This window comes from Sipha flava, unplaced genomic scaffold (assembly GCF_003268045.1).
Source record: "Sipha flava isolate LNK unplaced genomic scaffold, YSA_version1 3_pilon_pilon, whole genome shotgun sequence".
In the NCBI taxonomy this organism is placed as follows: Eukaryota; Metazoa; Arthropoda; class Insecta; order Hemiptera; family Aphididae; genus Sipha; species Sipha flava.
The window spans coordinates 1,493,563-1,514,174 of record NW_020273108.1 but is presented as its reverse complement, the minus strand read 5'-3'; the positions used below and the strand labels follow the sequence as shown (position 1 = coordinate 1,514,174).

General features: G+C 25.6%; 1 protein-coding gene across 1 annotated transcript; it reads right to left on the bottom strand.

Moving 5' to 3' along the window:
* Window positions 1-11,754: 11,754 nt before the first annotated feature.
* LOC112688748 lies at window positions 11,755-14,418 on the bottom strand. The gene is made up of 3 exons (XM_025562100.1): window positions 14,263-14,418; window positions 12,379-12,462; window positions 11,755-11,850 (listed from the first exon to the last, which is right to left on the bottom strand). Exons 1-3 carry the CDS (start codon window positions 14,416-14,418, stop codon window positions 11,755-11,757), a joined length of 336 nt encoding a protein of 111 aa, XP_025417885.1.
* Between the last annotated feature and the right edge of the window lie 6,194 nt (window positions 14,419-20,612).

Genomic DNA, 20,612 nt, shown 5'->3' with positions numbered 1-20,612 from the left:
TGTACCACTTTTATAGCCAGACGTGGGTTGTATTTTAGATACAGTATTGTATTTAAAGTATTTTTCAGTATTTCAAATATTTTTTTAAATAATTTTTTTTTAAATTATTCGACATATAGTATTTTGAATAATATTTTAACTTTTCCTAATTAATTTCACAATTTTTCAGTTGAAAATATATGATATTGTTTAGTTATCCATATTGTATTGTTGGTAGGAATGGCAAAAAAAATATCGATATTTTTCCTCCGATAATATTGGCACATCGATATTTTAGGTTTTCAATATATCGAAGTCAGGAAAATTTTTACCATCCCTAGATGGCATATGAAATATCGATATCTTTTCGAAAAAAAATCGATATTTTGGCATCGACATTTTTCCTCCGATAATATTGGCACATCGATATTCAAGGTTTTCGATATATCGAGGTCAGAAAAATGTTTGCTATCCCTAGATGGCACAAAAAATATCGATATATAAATATATTGATATTTTTTCGAAAAAAATCGATATTTTGACATCGATATTTTTCCTCCGATAATATCGGCACATCGATATTTTTGGTTTTCGATGTATCGTTTACCAATATATCGAGGTCAGGGAAATTTTTGCCATCCCTAATTGGTGGCTAACGAGCCAGCAACGACTATAATTATGACAATATAACAATAATAACAATAATATAACAATATACGAGTATATGTAGGTATTAAAGACCCGCAAGGTCTGTCCCGGTGCTCAAAAAGCCCGGCTCGTACTGAGACTGGACCGGACTGGACCTTAAAAAAAATAATGAGGGCTAGATCGGACTTTCGTTTTCGAAAAAATTTTCAGGCCGGGCCGGGCTGGGCTTTTTTGGTAAAATTTTTCAGGCCGAGCCGGGCCGGACTCTCAAAATAATAAAACCAAGGATGAATCGAGCTTTTTTTTTGTAAAACTTTTCGGGTTGGGTTGGGCTTAAGGACTTTTACATCTGGCCGCGCTTGGACATTATATGGATTTTTTTTTGTATGACAAATAATTGTTATTTAAAATAAAAATGATAAATTCTCATTACGACGCATAAATAATCACGAATATTATGTTATTCGTGGAACGTGGGTACTGAGTAATGGGTATAATAAAATTATTTATATATAATTCATAAATGTGTCATTAATAAGTAACAACACTACCAAAATATAGTATACTATTAGCGGGGTAGAGGTACTTGTTTATTAGCGAGATTATTATTTCTATAGTATCATAGTACCAAGTACCAATATAAAATAGAAACGGTAATTAGTATTTAAAGAAAATCCATTGTGTTTGACTATGGATATTGTTAACACTATTATAGGATACTATACTATAGCCGGTTTCAGCTGCCTAGTTTTAATATTCTACGTTAGTGTACCATTGAACATATTTTGCGTACCTACATTTGTTTGTTTGAATCAATAGTATAAGGTAAGTTTTTTAATGTTACCTACGTATTTAATATAAATTTATATTTTTTTTCACTTGACTAATTTATCAGTATTTATTATGTAAAAAGTAATAACATGAAAGAAAAAACTGTTGAGGCACCTATTGCTTTTTAAAATATACACTATACATGCAGATTTATTTCACCTTTCTAAAAATAATGTAATAATCAATTTATTGTTTTAATTATTTGTTAAAAGAATTATCTAGGTGATAGATATCACAACAATTTGTTTTTAAGATTATAATGAATGGGTGATTAAATAATATTGATGAATAATAAACAGTGACTGCTTTTAAATATTATTTTTTTATTTGATTACCTATATTATAATTTTTAGAAATATTATATTATTATATTATGTATATTACTCATTTTAAAGTATAGGTACCTACTTGACACTTGTATACTTAATATTTATTTAACACTTTATTGCACAGCGCCCAGTGTCCACATAAGTTTTTAAATCCAAACATTGAATTTAACTCTTACCTAGTACTTACTACTTACTACCATTGATTAAATATACATGTATATTTAATCAATGCTACTACTTAGTCTAATATTTATGATTTATAAAAAATAAAGGTTTTAATAAGTGTTAAAAATTGTAATTCATCCATTCAGGACAAAAGTTGACATATTATTTCCAATTTAAATGTGTAACCCACTTCCTATTTTAAATTTTAAACATTTTTGATTATTTTTAGATGTACTTTATGTGGTTACTGGTTATTTTTCATATTAAGTGTTTGGTTTTCAATAAGAAATTTAAGTACTTTCTGTTTGATTTAGTTTGTTTTCATCAAACTCCAGTGGCATCATTTGATAATGTTTAGGGAGGGGTGGATCCAGTGGCGTAATTTTGGGGGGGATATGGGGATATATCCCCCCAGACGCTTTTTTTTAAGAATAATTATAATTAAATCTCCGTAAGCACTAAGCTTTAAAATATTTTAAGATAAGAAATAAGAATACATGGATATTATCATAGTTGAGATTTTTTTTATTTTACTAATATAAAACTCCGATAGTTCAACAATTATAAAATATGACAAGAAAATTGTATAGCTCAGAGTAAAAATATAATATATAACTGATAAATCTACAATTTACCACTCTTGTTTAGTGCTTAAAGCATGCAATATTTCACAAAAACGTGAAACATTGAAATTTTTTCTAAAACAAATATTAATGTTAGTTATTTATCAATTATTTATTATATAATCTAAAAGTTCTTATTATAATCATTAATATTAATGAAATAAGTACAGTGGTTGACATATTACTATAATAACTATATTATACTATATATATATTGGGTCTTGTTTTCAACTATTTATAGCATTATAGCAAAACTTGGTTTATTTTCCTAGGAAATTGCTTTTGACGACGTCGACAAATAATGTATCATTATATTATTCTATTCAATGGTATAAGGTATTAACCAGTGATGCCATGTTGGCCTTTTTAAGTCCAAATCTGACCTTTTTAAGGCTAAATCTGGTCTTTTTCATTTCAATCTGACTGAAAAAATACACGATCTTGCTCCTAGTTTTTTTTCTAGCCATTAATTGTTTTTAACTAGCTTAATTCTGATTTAAGTTATATATAGTATATTTTAATTACTTGTTTGTGTATATAAGTATAATATTACACAACGACATTGATATTATGAGTTTTTCCCTTCGTTTTCGTTATCACTCCATATGATAAACCATATTTATGGTTGTTATCAAAACAAATTATATTTATCTGTGGTGGTTGTTTACTACGAATCGGATTTATATTCATACCTAGTTAATAGTTATCACTTTACACCTCGGACTAGTATATCTTAGTTCGTTTCAGGATTGTAGATTTGTGATTCGAAAGACTTTAATTCACTATTTTAACATTTTTTTAAGTATTACCTATTAATTTTGTTTTTTTATTTTTAATACTTATTATTTTATTTCCTTGTTTGTTGTTATAATGTTGGACTGCTCAGAACATTAAAATTTAATAAACTATGAATTATGATTATTTAATATCTTTATTTATTATATTTAATGTTCTAATAATATTATTTACTTGAAAAATATGATAAAAAGATTAATAGCTTTACTAAAGAAATAAATGGAAATTGCCAACAATTTTAATGGTATTAATATTTTTATTTTTGCGTTAATATGTTTGTTATTAATCGTTTTTTTTTTTTTAGCTGATTTCCGGCCTTTTGTGATAGTACTCGTAGCTTTTTAAAAAAATTATAACTGGCAACACTGGTATTAACTATCAGTAAACGATGTAAACGATTGTAAACGATCAGCAATAGTTCAACACCAATGTCTATTATTATTTATATTATATATAATAAAATGAGTAATAAAATAATATTATTTTTTCTGTAACTGTGGATGTGTGTCTATTGTGCGATAATGTAAATTTAATATATTACTAAATTACATATTCAATTATTAAATGAAAAATGAAAAGGCAGTCGAATGCTTTTATTTCTTTTTTTCAAAAAAATTTAAATAAACTGATCAAGAAAACAGCTTGTCAAAATTTAATTCAGATCAAGACCAACCTAGCAAAAAATTTGTCGTAATAAAGTTGAACTATTTTTTGAAATAATCTAAATCTTCATACATTTATGTGTTTCTTATTTCTATGTAATTATTATGACATACCCATATCCATAAATTTAAAAATCAATAACACAAGGATATTTTCTTAGGAAAAACAAAGAATTAGTTCAATGATTTCTGTAGAACAACCTGTAAGTACAAAGTTAGAAAAAGTTAATAATTAAAAATTAACATTTTTTACAATCATTATTATACCATTTAATTTATAATAATAAATTAATATAATATTGAGATATATGAGATTTAATGTTTAAAGGGGGTATGGGGGGCATAGCCCTACTAGAATGATAGTATAAATTTATATCCCAATTCCACCCCAAAACCAATTCCAAATCACGCCACAGGGTGGATCACATTTTTGTACATGAACAATTATTACTCTCAAAAATTTTTATGATATTGTTACATGCTACCGGCTCAATTTCAAATAGAGCAGTCGAATATGTATTTAAATTGTATTAATTAGACATAAGACTTTAACTTTTTACATTTATTTTAACATTCAAAGTGTTTAACAAATTTTAGGATAGAGTGACGTGAAGTTGCTTGCAGTTTCGTGACTAGATCTCATCTGAATTGTGGTCATTTCGGTCTCTCTTTTATATTGCTCAATTGACGTCATAGGACTTGTTGTTTAGCAGTATCCAGCGATAGCCCTTGTTCTTAATATATTCTTATTATATTCTAGATATATAGATTAACATTCCTTCCGATTATTACTCGGCTTCAGACCAATTAATTAATTACATTCTTATAATATATATTTACTAATTACTTAATTAGTCAATTAGTCAATTACTTAATTATTTAATTATTTAGACCATACATGGTAGCCCATAACAATATAGTTATTTGTTAAATATGATGTTCTAGGGATAAAAATATATCTCAGACAGAACCAAATGTTTTTAATAGCTTGGAATTATTTTCGAGCCAGGCCTAGTCTTTTTTTTACAAAATATTTTGAACTGGACCAGACCGGGCTTTTTAAGAGCTTATGATGATTGTCAGGCCGGACCTGGGATTTTTTTTACATAATATTTTGGACTGGACAGGGCTTTTTTTATTAAAAAATATCTTTGGATTAGAAAAGGCTTTTTAAGAGCTTTTGATGATTTTTGGGCTTGGCTTGGACTTTTATTCACAAACATTTTTTGAGCTTTAGAAAAAAAAATGTTGGTCCGGGTTGGGCCGTAAGTTGATGGCCCTTGCAGATCTTTAGTAGGTATATCTTTTTTAAAAATATTTGAAGAAAAATATAGAATTTTTTTACAGTATTCTAAATAATTTGAATTGTTTTTCACAAGTGTTCGTGTATTTATTTCAAATACTCTTGAAATGTATTTTACCCAAGTCTATATATAGCTAAAATAATTACTTAACAGGCATGGCCTGAGCATCATTGATTTATTTTTGTAAATTATTATGAAATCGGTGCACTCATATAGAAAATACAATTTATTTATTTTCTATGCATTTTGGAAAATTATTCCGATGATAATGAAGCAATAGAGTAAATAACAATTTTTGAATTTATCATAGTAATATAAATGCATAAAGTACCAGGTAATTTAAATATTTAATTATAATATAGAGTATGTCCCATAAGTCCCGTATCACCCGTAATATCTTCACGGGAAATGAATATATTTAAATGCGGTTTTTTTACAATACTCAGTATAGAAATTCTGATTGAATGGCATAAAATTCAATTTTTTTTTCAAAAATTCAAAAATTCAAATTTTTTATACATTTAAGAATTTTCAATTTTTTAGATAGCCATTTTCTTGAGCATATTTTTTTAAACAGTTAAAAAAAAATATATTAAAATTGATGAAAAATTGACCAAGTTAGAGCAAGTTATATTTTTGAATAATTATAACAAAAATATTAATTGTTTAACATTTCAATAATCCAAAGCGTTAGCCACCTAGGTCGCCCGACTTAACACCAATGGATTTTTTTTATGGTGTTATTTGAAAAATCTTGTGTATCCGTCGTGTTCTGATCTCCGTGACAAAATTGAACAAAATATTCAAAATATTTTACCTGAGACATTAAAAAATGTTAAGAACGCTTAGGTCCAAAAACTTCAGCTCTGTGTTACAAAGAATGTAGGTCACTTCGAACATTTATAAAAAAAAATTTAATGCATTGTTTTCGTTTGTATGTAATAAAATATTTTTTTTTCTATAACAATCAAGATTAAAAATATTATATGAATTTTAATTTTAATGTTTCCTAAAAGCTCCACTAATAATTAGATATTTACAGATTGCCATAAAAAATCATCGTTCCAATTGAGATTGATTAAATCGAGCAATTCATGTTTTGCTAGGTAACAACTATTATTATAATTTTTCAAAAACATAACTTGCTCTAACTTGGTCAATTTTTATTCAAATTTAATATTTTTTTTTAACTGTTTTAAAAAATATGCTATCTTAAAAATTGAAAATTCTTAAGTGCTTAAATATTTTTTTTTGAATTTTTGAATTTTTTTTAAAAAAAAAATTGAATTTTATGTCATTCAATCAGAATATCTATACTAAGTATTGTAAAAAAAAAAACCGCGTTTAAATATATTGATTTCCCGCGCAGATATTAAGGGTGATACGGGGCTTATGGGACATACTGTACAATTTCTAGTATTTACCCGCCTCCGTATTAGGCACAGCTTCCTTCCCCATAATTCTTTCAAGCTTTCTCTTAATTCTTTTCCGCTCTGCACTAGTCCTCATGGGGATTCAATATGTGATTTTAATCACATTATATTTAACTGTCCTTCCTTTCTTTCTAGCTGACAACTTCTTTTCTCATTCTTATCTTCTCTTGGTTATATAACTCTCGACTCTAATCTTCTCCTTAGCTCCCGCTTCATTCCTATTATTCATTCCATTATTAATTTCATCAATTCCTCTGGCTTCCTTATTTAATTTATACTCAATTATTTTTAGCTAATTGTTAACTATCAATATTTATGCTTAACTAATCTAATAAGATTGCTGTAATGTTTATTAACAAAGGCAATATAAATAAATAAAATTAAAAAAAATAATATGCATATTAATTTCAAATTGAAGCAGAACGATTTTCAAAAGCAAGATATCATTAAAAATGCAAGCGTATAGCATGCCCTTTGGTTTCCTCTTTTCAAATTCATTTAAAACAGCAATATCTAAAAGGTCGAGAACTTTATTCGAATGTATTTTATGCATTATATCATATCGTACAGTCCTATGAAAAACAAATAAGAAAATGTTCCAAACCACGTTTAATAACCTTTTATGTCTTGGTTTTTTCTATAACAATAGATAATTAAAATATATTACAATTTAATTTATAACTAATTATTACATAAATAATTGTATTTCACTGTTATTATTATGTTAATATCATTGGTGATTACAAAACATAAGAAAAAATTTACATTTAAAAAATAAATAATAAAATCTATTTGTATTTTGTTTTAGTGGACATGACTCCAGGTACATCTACATCTACTCAAGCTTTTTTATCAACTTCAACTCAAGCTTTTAATGAAATGATTCAACCGAGATCTATGCAAATGCATTTTCATAGTATCTATGGACTTCCATGGTAGGTTTTACAAATTAAAATTTTAATTATTAAAATCACAATAATTTTTAAAAAAATAAAAATGAATAATAAAAAGTTAATTAAATTAAAATTATTATTATAAAGGCCCCAGTTCGTGCCACTAAACGCAGCATTTGGACCTCCAATTCAATATCCAAGTATGATTATAAAATATTTAATATCTCAAATTACTACTTATACATATATGTATACTAAATATGCTTACTTTAATATTACAACTCGTGTCGTCAGTAGTACCACATACTATCCTTGGGCTATTGTATTTAGCAACTTTTTTCGAAATAGCTTAATATGTCATTTATTATCGATTCATTCTTCTTAAAATGTAAATTGATTGTTAAAAATAATTGTTATCAACTTCAAAAATAGTACAACTGTTGAATAACTTCATTAGATTTATTTTTGAACAAAATAAATCAATAACATTTACTATATAATATAAATTAATAAGATAATTTGTATTTCTTTTAATATGGAATTTTTTTGTGTGAATTATTTCTTATTCAAGCTGGTCAAATGAATGGTCTTATAATGAAACAACCATTTCCTATGAATACAAATAGGTACGTCTTATAAATAATTATTATTTATATCTTGATTGATTTTTTATTGTTTGATTTCAGCGCCATGCAAATAGGACAAGCACTAAGCGCATCATCAGATGCAATATACAATTCAGGAATGGGTAAGACTAATTATTTCTCAACTGATTATTTAAATTCTTATATAAACCATAATTACTTATACTTACTGATATATAACAAAAATTCTTAAAATAAATAAAAAATATTTTCTACATAAAATCAATTTTCAAAATAACTTATATTTTCTGTTATATGGAACTTCTTTGTGTAAATCATATCATATTCAAGCTGGTAAAATGAATGGTCTCGGACTGGAACAACAATTTCGTATAAATAAGTACGTTTAATAAATAATAATTATTATTTATATTAGGATTAATTTTTTATTATTCTATTTCAGTGCCACGCAAACAGAACAAGAATTAACCGAATCATCAGATAAATATGCCATAGATGATATGGGTAAAAATAATAATTTCTCAAATAGTTATTTAAATGCATATAAGAACCATGATTATTTCTCAGTAAACATATACACGGATATAAAACGTATATTAAACGTATGTTTTAAACTAAAATTACGTACATTATACGTGCATATTTAGTTGAAGAACAGTTTAATTATAGGATATATTTAGGTAAAAAGACAGATATTTCACGAATATTCTACGTTTAATAAATATAAATACTTCCTCCATTTATTTTTAGTATATATAGGTAACTGGTTTAGATACAAATATTTACCATGTGTATTTTTTGTTTTAAACTGGTGTAGATATACAATGGATATTAACTATATCAAATCATGTAGGCTGTACCCGTTTCATCCAAATTTTGTTGTTATAAAATCATCCGTTTCGCCCAGACTAGTTTAAATAAATTTAAAATTAAGTTGGCAAAGGTGGTGTAGTCAATTATTATATTTTAGCGAATAATAAAAAGAATGATGCTTATTTGGTAGGTAAGCGCTTTACAGACAACAAGTTCTGATCCCGAAAATAAAACCTATAGTAATTATAGTCAAAATAAAAATAATTTATAAATAATAATATATAAAATCAATAGCAAATAAGTGATAACGCATAAGAAATTCGGGTCTATCTATACACAGTCAATTAGACCAACACCGTCGTTATCATTTTGTGTTATCAAAAGTAAAATTGTTATCATAAATATAATTTTATCATCAGTTATAAACTTATAATAAATGAATTACTTTATTTTATTTGTTACATTATAATATTAAGATATAACATCTTCACTCTTTACATGAAATATATGTTGCAATTCTAATTTTTTATTTTGTTTTTAGAAAATATATTTTGAGCAGTAGAAAGTTTATTATAAATATGTTTGACCAGTGTCGCAACTACAATTTTTTGGGCCCCAGAGCGACTGAGATATATTGCCCCATTTTTTAGTATGTCAGACACTTATTAATAGTTTCATTTTCCGACCCTTTTTTCATCTAGTAATTCAAATATACATCAATATGTACATTAAAGCATATTTTAAAATTCACAAATTCACAAAGCACATTAATAAATAAGAATTCAAAATTTTAGAATGATAACCCAATTAAATCACAAACACATAAAGATCAACCAAAGTTGTTATGCAATGTACATCCTCCAAACCAATCAATAAAATAAACAAAATAACAACAAAACTTAATAAGTTAATTTTTTATCATTTTTAAAATTTTAAATTTTAAACAATCACTTAATTAGTTGAAACAAACAAATAAGAAACAATGTATAGTAAAACTAGTAAAAATGTATACTAAATTAATTGTAATTTTTTGTTTAGGCACCTATATTACATTTTTTAATTCTTTATAGTACTACTGTTACTCAACTATTACTTTTAACTGCAGGTCGCATCAATGTTCCTATATCTACCTATTCTTATATTAAAAGATAAAGCACTTCTAAATTATAAATAAATATATACAGGGAAAACAATAAATATTGAGAACAACTTGACTGCCTACATTATTTAACAATACAGTTTTGAATTTATATCTTAATATTACATTGTAACAAATAAAATAATGTAATTAGTTTATTATTAACTTATAATTGATGATAAAATTATATTTATGGTAACAATTTTACTTTTGATAACAACAAAATGATAACGACGGTGTTGGTCTAATCGACTGCATATAGTCAAACCCAAGAAATCCGGTCGTTATCGAGTATAGACTTAGCTAAACTTGTAAAACGCATACCGAAATATTTTTTATAAATATTGTGTTTGATGGTCCTGTAGCTGTTTGCCCGAAAAAAAAATTTTGTAAATTTGATGTTTTTATAAATATTGCGGAGTATTTGAGTAAATTTGATTTTTTAATAATGCGTTTTAATAATTATTTTGGACTAAATTTATTAAATTTGTTAAATTTACCATTTTTGTGAACTGAAAACTATATTTTCTTTTTGAGAACAAAGAGTGTTGCCTCTTCGTGATTTTCTCTAAATAACACTCAATAATAACTAATAATAATAATATTATTTAATTTAAAACAATCATTGCCAACTTTATTTCAAATGTATTTAAACTAGTCTGGGCGAAACGGTTTAAACCCAATCATGTAACTAATATTATATTAATGTTATATATTAATATAGGAATGTATGTGTGTAAATATATGTATATAGTATCTATACAATATAGCAGGTGTGGCCAACAGGTCGATCGCGACTATCTTTCATTTTTTCAGAAAACAAATAAAATTTTTATTGTTTTTTTTTTTTTTTTGTATATTTTTATATCATCATTCAAACTATATACATAAATAAATTAAATTAATAACAATTCATAAAGTTAATATATAGTAATAAATAACTATGAAAAATGAAATTATACACTGAGATCGAATAGCTATGTAAGCATGGGAACGAGGTTTCCCAATTTTTCACGGCGTGGTTTACTGATTTTATTTTTGTACATTTTTACAACTTATGTAAATAAATTAAAACTTATAAATGAATAAGTAACAATACTATTTTTGTTTATAATAATGAATTACAAATGTTTAAATAATAAGTTTTGAAATTTGTATTCTTAAATTGCTTAAAAAATCTCAAAAATATTATATTTTACTTTTAAAACCAAAATACATATCTTATTTAAAAATAATTATTTCTACGTGTATAATAATAACGTATTAAATATTTATGTTTTATTTATTTCATGAGATCCTCTAGCACTACAGCACGCCAGTAGTCGAAAAAATACTCAAAAACCGATCACAAGTCTATAAAAGTTGGCCACCCCTGTAAAATTACATGTCTGATACACATAGAGGAATTAAAACAGAAGAGATACTTTTAAATAAAAAAATGTGTTATTATTAATGCTAACTATCTCACTATATTATATTATAATCAGCAAATTATTCCTCAAATCATATTTATATATTAAAAAAAAAAAAATATTATCATTTTCTCCTTGGTGCTTGTTTTAACCAGTCACTTATTTGGTTTCTTGTGAGTGGTACAGGTTCGTTAGGAAATAAGTGTTTAACACTATCTATAACAAAATTATATAGACATGAAAATGTATACTACATAAAGTATATTTTTCTATACATAGTTTGTGTAACTACACAAATATAGCGTATACTATAGCTGTAAATATACTATATAAATAATCATAAAATTATTCTTTATTTAATACCACTAACATGCAAGAAATATCTGAACAATATTTTTATATTAACAATATAAGAATAATATAATAAAAATAACAATACAATAATATAATAATTAACAATATAATACCTATATATATTTATGTAACAATATTTTTTCTTATTATCTAATAAATAATAATTATTATATTGAAACGAACTTGAATACGTTTCATAGTTTCGATATTGATCAATCATTACTAATTATTATAATATTGTTTTAATAAAATTAATTAGTAATTAACCCAGTGCTTGACTTAAGGGGGGACGCAAAGTACTCCAACTAATTTTAGCGTCTCCCTACTATTATTACGTTATAATTATAACGCTTAACAAGTCTTGGGGACACTATTTTTTTTAAAGTTCAACTACTCTATTGTTCATTAACATATTAATTTTTTGATTAGTAGTCCGCTTGGAATCAAATGATTTGCCATTTTTGTGAAGTATTTGAGCCTGTTATAATTAAATTTTTCAATAAAATAATAATGTTTTATTTTTCTTAAACTTACTAGAATTTTTTTTTTTTTTTTTGTTCATCATTTGATTCTTCAACATTTTTTAATGATATTTTTAAAGTCTATCAAAATCAAAATATAATAAAAATTAATAATTTGATTAAAATATAATAATTAATATAATAATATATAATTTTATCAATCAAAATAGCTTTTATTCTCGTTATTAAATTCCTTGCTATTTAACATTCTAATTAAATAAGCAATATATAGTTTTTAGCAACGTCAAATTTCAATGTTTCAATATCCTTTCTTTAATACATTTATCTGTTCTCCAACTGATAAAATAGCTTATTAAAATAAAATGTAGGTATTTAAATTAAATACTATATAAACTTTGATCTAAATCACTTTTTAAGACATGAACAATATTCATTAAAATTTAAGAACTAATGTCTCATACAGTGTCATCTGCAAATAGTAATTAGGTATTCAAGTTGTTAAAAGTAGTTGTTGAATAAATTAAAAAATTAAATTTAATAACGATTCATTGATGAGTGAAGATAACTTGGATTATTACCACGAATAGTTAATGACTAACTGTTTTTTACTGTTTTTTCATCTTTGTTAAAACACTGATTTGAGTCGATGAACTTAATAAATACTCTAACTCATTATCAGATTTATCACATTAGAATAAATTTAATTAATCTAAAAACATAAAAGTAAATAATTAATTTTCAAATTATATTAATTTATGGTAAATTATTACAAAGTTATAGGTAAGTAGGTATTCATTTTTACAATACCTGTTGGTTCCGAAATTTTATCTATAACATTTTGAAATTTGGTGTTAAATAATGAATCACTTTCATCACTATAATTTGAATCAATACTTTAGAATACCTTTGTTTTGTGATTTATTTTTTACCTGAATATGTTTATGTTAAATAAACTAATTTAAGTATTTAACTATGGGCAATATTTGTAATAATAAAAATCATAAGATTACATATATGGGTATTACATTTTTGAAAGTAATTATTGAGACTTTCATTACTGCTAGATTAATTAAAATGTGTAATCTACGTTTTCTACATTTTTCTGTTTCTTTTATTTCAGTTGAGCGGGTGTAACAGAAATTTAATATTTTTTTCTTTGTTAATGCATGTGTTTCTGTCAATAGTAAAGTAAAATAGTTATTAACTACTTATTAACATTAATATATAAATTAAATTAACATTATATTATATTAGTAAGATCAAATTAAATTTAACAAATTTTTTTAACAGTTACATTTGGTCTTACGTCGACCCATTTGAATGTTTTCATTCACACTATAACTCAAATTTTTCTGACCAAATTTTTTATCCACTTTTTTAGTTCCGTGTTCAGTTGGCCAATACCATTCATAAATATTTCTAACTAAAGGATTTCCTGACTCCTTATTAATTATCCATGATTTTGGAATGACTGTTTGAATATTTTCATTGTTAACCGAGGAAACAATGACAAAGTAGGAAATGGCTTTCTTCATAATTAAGCGAATGTAAGTTCCTACACGAGACTTAGCAGGTAAAAAAATACATATGTTAGTTCCTCGCGATAAAAAAAAAGGTGCATATATTAGTTCCTACATGAGAAAAAGCAACTACGTAAGTTAATTCCTACACGAGATAAATAAAATGTTAGTTCCTTCTTCTTCCTCTGGCACTTAGTAATCTCTAAGAGTTTTGGCCGCCATCACAATATCTCTCCATTTTTCACGGTCCTGTACTACTTCCCTCCACTCTTGTACTCCCAATCTTTCAAGGTCTTCTTCCACAACATCCAACCACCTTTTCCTGGGTCTTCCTCGCGGTCTCTTTCCCATTGGTTTCCAGTTTAGGATTGTTCTACTTATATCATCCTCACTTCTCTGCATCGCGTGTCCTAACCATTGGATCCTTTGCATTCTTATAAAGCTGATAACTGATGCGATTCCCAATTCGTCTTGTAGTTCTTTGTTGTATTTTCTTCTCCAGGTTCAATTGACGCTATCATAAATTGGTCCACAAATTGTCCTTCAAATTCTGTTTTCAAAGGTCCTAAGTCTTCTTTCGGTTGTGCTGGTAGTAGTCCATGCTTCACAGCCATAGGTGAGCGTCGGTCTTATTATTGCTGTATATAGTCTGGTTTTAGTCTTTTTTGAAAATAATTTTGATTTTAAAATGTTAGTTCCTGCAGAAGAAAAAAACAGGTTAGTCTATGTTAGTTCCCATACGACGAAAAAAATTATATATATACATAAGTTTCTACACGATAAAAAAAAAGGTGTTTATACTTATATTATATTATAGGTTAAGCGACAAAATAATAAAAATCGAATAATATATTGATTTTATAAATAAATATATTATGAGTCACGACTGTAAAATATAATAAAAATCGCATTATTTTAAATTGTATGATGTTTATTGATTTTGTTTGTTGTTAATCTAAAATTTGGTAATTTGTAAAATCGTCTACTTCAGCTTATTTTTTACTGATATATTTTTTTTTTTTTTTGTTACTGTTTGTAGTTCTTATTTTGACATACTTATTTGCTTGAAAAAGTTTGAGAATTTCAATAATTCTTGCATTGTGAATATTTCTTGATATGTGTTTTAAATCGGGTGAGTCCCTCGTTAGCATATTTAGATAATTATTTTCGTATTATTTTTTACAGGTTTTCAATCATAGAGTCTACAGCTTTTCTTTTGCAAGAATTACCAATTTGTTGCCGTTTTAATGTGTCATCACTTGTATGGCTGTAGTTAAAACACGCTTTATCTGTATTTATCAACTAGGCATTTTGACCCCCATTATAAACTTTTGCACTACACTTATTTATAACACAACGCCACATTTTTTTATTTTCATTTTTTTTAGATGTATGATGTTTGAAAAATTTTAAATCATTTAAAACTAACAGTTGTTTGCCTTTTTCATCCAATCTGAATAATATTTATATAACATTTTCGCTCATGGTAAATTTGTAAATTAGGATTAGTATACCAGATGTATGTAATATGTATGATATCATAGATGGATATATAGATGAATATGTACGGACACACGGATGTTTCGAACAATACTTTTAAGAAAAATTAGTAGATGTACATTATTTTGTGTGTCGAAAAATTGAATTTACATGTTAGCTTTATCGATAGTCTATCGTCATACAATATTAAGTGTAGGCATCACCCATGACGGTTTAAACAAGAGTGATTATACTCGTGTTAATACGCCTAATCCATACAATAATATTTTATTGCAATAACCATAAAGTAATTTTTTCGCAGTATAGAAACTAACATATGTACCTGTTTTTCCTCAGGTAGGAACTTACATATGCACCTTTTTTTACCCTTTAGGAACTTACACATATCATTTTATATTCGTATAGGAATGAACACATCACATTTGTAGGAACTAACTTATGTAATCGACTACCTACTACTCTCATGTAGGAACTTACTATTCTCCATATATTAATATGAATAATGGATATTTTAAATAAGTATTTTAATAATTGCTTTTATGACAATGTTATATTCTAAAAATCTTTACATATTTATAAATTCCCAATAAATTATATCTAATATTAAATATAGTATAAAATACTATAGGTACTATAATTATTATACACAGTGATATGCACAGTGACCATGGAGACAAAATCTCAAGCCTGGCCTAAATAGTTAAATAATATATACTAGAATAGCACATAAAATATTATAGGCAGAATACATTTTTAGGGCTGACGCAATCACATAAGATAAATCGCACCCGTTATCATGCTACTGGATTATAATATTATACCTATTACCTTTATTTAAACAATTAATATAAGTAGGCATAAATAATATAGCAATAACATTCAAGATTTTTTTGAAGTGTTTGAAACAAATTGCTGTTTCTTGTCTGATGAATATGATTTATTTTTTATATTTGTTTGAGTTAATATGCTGAACCACTAAAAATTGTTGACTATTATTTACAGAAATTGTATACAATGTAAGATATAAAATAGTTGACAGTTTCGAATTTTTCAGTATTTTAAAATAAATATCTGATATATATATATTAGGGTGGTCCTTATTTTTCAACTTATGAAATTTTTACCTAGGACCCCCCCCCCATTTTGTTTGGTACCATAAGACAATGCTTAGGGTTAAATTTGGTTTTCTTATCTAAACTCTTTCCCATGCCTCAAGATGGTTGAAAAATGACTAAAGAGGGTAGTTTGATAGTTTTTCGAATTTAATTTAAATACCGAATCACTTATCATAATAATGTTAAGAACCTTTATTATAGAACACACTATTATCTATAAAAAGTATAATTATATTTATTGTCATATATCCATTATATTTTAAGAAAAAAAGTATTAATTATAAAAAAATATAAAAAAGTAGGTATACCTATAAAAGTTGTGAATAATTCGGTTTAAATCTCTAAAAAGATATTGTTAGTTATCACACTTAATTTATATAACAATATTCATTAAATTTTAATTTTATTAATAACAAATTTAATCTAAAAACACAACAATTGACAGATTGCCTAATAATAAAAATTTTTTTTTTAAATTTCATGACTAAACCTTGGATATGTTTTACGATATTCTTGAACAACCTGGAAAAAATTAAACATTATTAAATTTTCTTAAACTTAATTATTTTTTAATATTTAATTTACTTGTAATGTAAATTACTTCTGGTCTTCATTTTTCGTGAATTTATCATTATATTCCTGCATTAATTTGACGCCTCTTTCAGCTGCATCGTTCACTATTTTTAAATATGATATTATTTCTTTAGCTTCCTTAAACTCTTCCATATTCTCCCATGTACTTGGATCTTCTTGTAAAAAATTATCAGGAATTGAAAAATGTTGAAATATTTTCCACGATTTATTAGTAAGTAAATCAAATGGAAGATCTTTATTGAGAAACTGTGGCACATCTCAAATTTCAATATTAGTTTTTTCTTTGGATCTTCGTCTTCTACTTCACCATGAAGAACTTTGCCTTGTAAAATTTTTACGATCATTTTCAGTTTCATTTTAATATCAACACGATCATCGAATAAGGAAAATACAACAACACATTCATCAGTCGAATACCATAAATGGTTGATACTTTTTTTCAAGACTACTTCTCCTAATTTGTTATTGTAGCTCATTAATTTTTTTAAAAATATTATATCATTTATTGGAGCATATATTGTATCAGAAGCTGAAATCCATGTTTGAGTATAACATTTACTATAAAACAACATATTTCTTCTAGTGTATTTTGTTCGTTTATAGTTATACTGAATTGATTACTGTATAATATTTTAATGCAATAAATAGCTTTAGCCATCCATCTGGCTATATGATAGGCTCCTGGCTGATGAAATCGAATACCATAAGGTGGTGAACCTCCTAAAAATATAATGACCCGTTCTAAAAATTCTTCATAATCGCCTCTTGGAAAATGTTCGTTTAATTTGTCTATACAAAATACGATAATTTCATTTGTAATATCTTTTAAATTATTGTTTGAGATAGAAAATGATGAATATATTTTTAACTTTTTTAAATTTAGGTTTTTTTAATTATTCTTAAATTTTTTAAATAAAGGAATATCAGGACCATTCATGACAGTTAGTTTCGTGTATGAAAAAACTGCGTGTAAGACAAGTTTAAATATATGATGGCGACATGCAAAAAACAATATATCACGATTTAATAACTCTTCTAAAAGTATACAAGCTCCATTTAATCTACCACTATTTGATGCTGTCATATCAAATACAAATGCCTGAATTTTGTCCACTAACCCCCATTCTTGTAAAAGATTATGTACGGAAAAAGAAATTTCTTTTCTGGTGCCCGATGATAAAGCAGGAACTTCTAGAAGTCTTTCTATGTTAAGAGCCGTTACTATTACAGGAAGACGATTTATATTTTCTTTGCTCATTAAATCAGGTAATAGTTTAGAATCCCAATGTAAAACAACATAATCTAAATGTGTGTTAGTAAAATTAGATTTTATACTCTCGGATATTTGTTTGCGAAAATGTTCACGAGATCTTTTTATAGCTGGTCTATTTATTATGAATTTGGAATAATCTATTTGAAAGCTTTCTGCTACTGCTGTTAATAAATTAGCAGCATCCCTATCACTTAATTTACACTTATTTAAAGCAGATGATAATCGAAATGTCATACAATTTATTTTTGCTCTTTTTGAATTTGAAGGCCCTGGTATTTTATGACCTATATCTTCATAATATACTTCCTCATCTTCAGAACTAGAACTAGAATTAGATAACATAGAATTACTTGTTGATTTTGATATTTCTATTTTCTGTATTTTTTTCCGCCTATCTTCTCCTTCTTGTAGAATAGCTTTTCGTTTCTCAATACCCGTTAATTTTATATCTGCACCGAGCATACAACCTGGACGCCGTTTTTTTTTCATTGTTTTAACAAAATTTCTTGATTTTCTTTAATTTTTAATAAATCTAGAGCGTTGGCATGAGAAATATCAAATAAATTATCTAAATTATCTTGAAATTCAATAAATTAGTTTATTCTGTATATCTGTTTCCCTTGTTCGATTTTTCTCCACTTTTCTCCAATCATCATATAATTTTTTCAACTTTTTTACGCAATAAGAAAAATCATGAGTGGAAATTCGAGCTTTTTTCCAAAAAATTGAATATTCTTCAATTACCAAACGTGAACTATCGTGTAAATTTAATTTTACAAATCGCATATTGTAAAATAAAACAGATAAACAATTTCTTTTTGATGGTAACTTGGAACCAGTTATTTGATTTTTCATGGTTCCAACCAAATAAATTTGTTGTCTAGACATTTTAAACAACTTCACTTAAAAATTCAATAAACGCACTTATTTGTATCAATGAAAAACAAGATCTAAATTAACTTTAGCATTTCGAATATTCTTAAACTATTTAGTAACAATGTTCTAATTATAATTGGTTATCTGTATTATTGTACTTACAATTTTATCGTCGTCTGAGCTTATCTTAATGCTTATAATATTTAATTTAAGGTAAAATATATGTGACATATATTCTAATCATAATTATTAGTAACAATATATATATATATTTCAATCATTTAGGATTTATAAAATAAGAAAAAGAACAAACTATAGTATAAATACACATAAGTAATACTCTCCACCATGTTTTGTATTTTCGATTTATAATTATATAATTTTTTCAAATAAATAAATTTTTATATAAAATAATGAATTTATGACAAAATATATAATTATACTTTTTATAGATATTAATGTGTTTTATAATAAAGGTTCTTAACATTTTAATAGTATAAGTTATTGAATTAAAATCGAAAAAATATAAAACTACCCCCTATGGTAATTTTTCAACCCTCTTGCGGCACGTGAAGAGGTTGAGGTATGATATCCAAATTTCTCAGAAATTATTGTATTATAGTACCAAATAAAATGGATCATATATAAATATATATAAAATGGAAAATACAAGTATTTTTTTTCTTCTTCTATAATTAAGGACCACCCTAATATATATATATATATATATATAATTTAAAAAATCCAATTTCGAAAAATATATACAATATTCTGATATTTTTTAATTTTTCTTAAAAAACAATGGACTTAGAAGAATTTGCATTGAATGACTTTTTATAGACATAAATAAAATCTATCATTAAGTGCTTTGCATGTTCACGCTAAATCCTATACATTCTGAATTAATTTAAAAAAACCAGAAAACTGCCCTCTTTTGCCATATTTCAATCCTAATGCGGCATCAGAAGGGGTCGAGTGAGATCTTCCAAATTTTACTTACAATATGTACATATGACTTATTATAAGTGGAATATTTTACATCAAAAAGTTAACACAGTACCCCCATTATTTGTTATGTATATTTATGACTTAACAAATAAGGGGGGTACTGTGTTAACTTTTTGAAATAAAATATTCCGCCTGCATAAATAAGGACCACCCTAATATATATATATATATATATATTTACACAATAAACTCATTTTAAAACAAAACGACCGAACAAGGAATGATAGAACACCAACTGAAATATAGATATTTACACTAAT

Bases quoted from the DNA above. Each gene is read 5' to 3' on its own strand.
- LOC112688748 (XM_025562100.1), bottom strand. From the start codon at position 14,418: ATGCAAAGGATCCAATGGTTAGGACACGCGATGCAGAGAAGTGAGGAT. The intron at 12,463-14,262 runs GTACAAGAGTGG...TAATTATAACAG, and splicing joins AAGACCTTGAAAGATTGGGA to GCTCAAATACTTCACAAAAA. The intron at 11,851-12,378 runs GTAGTTGAACTT...TATAATTTTGTT, and splicing joins ATATGTTAATGAACAATAGA to ATAGATAGTGTTAAACACTT.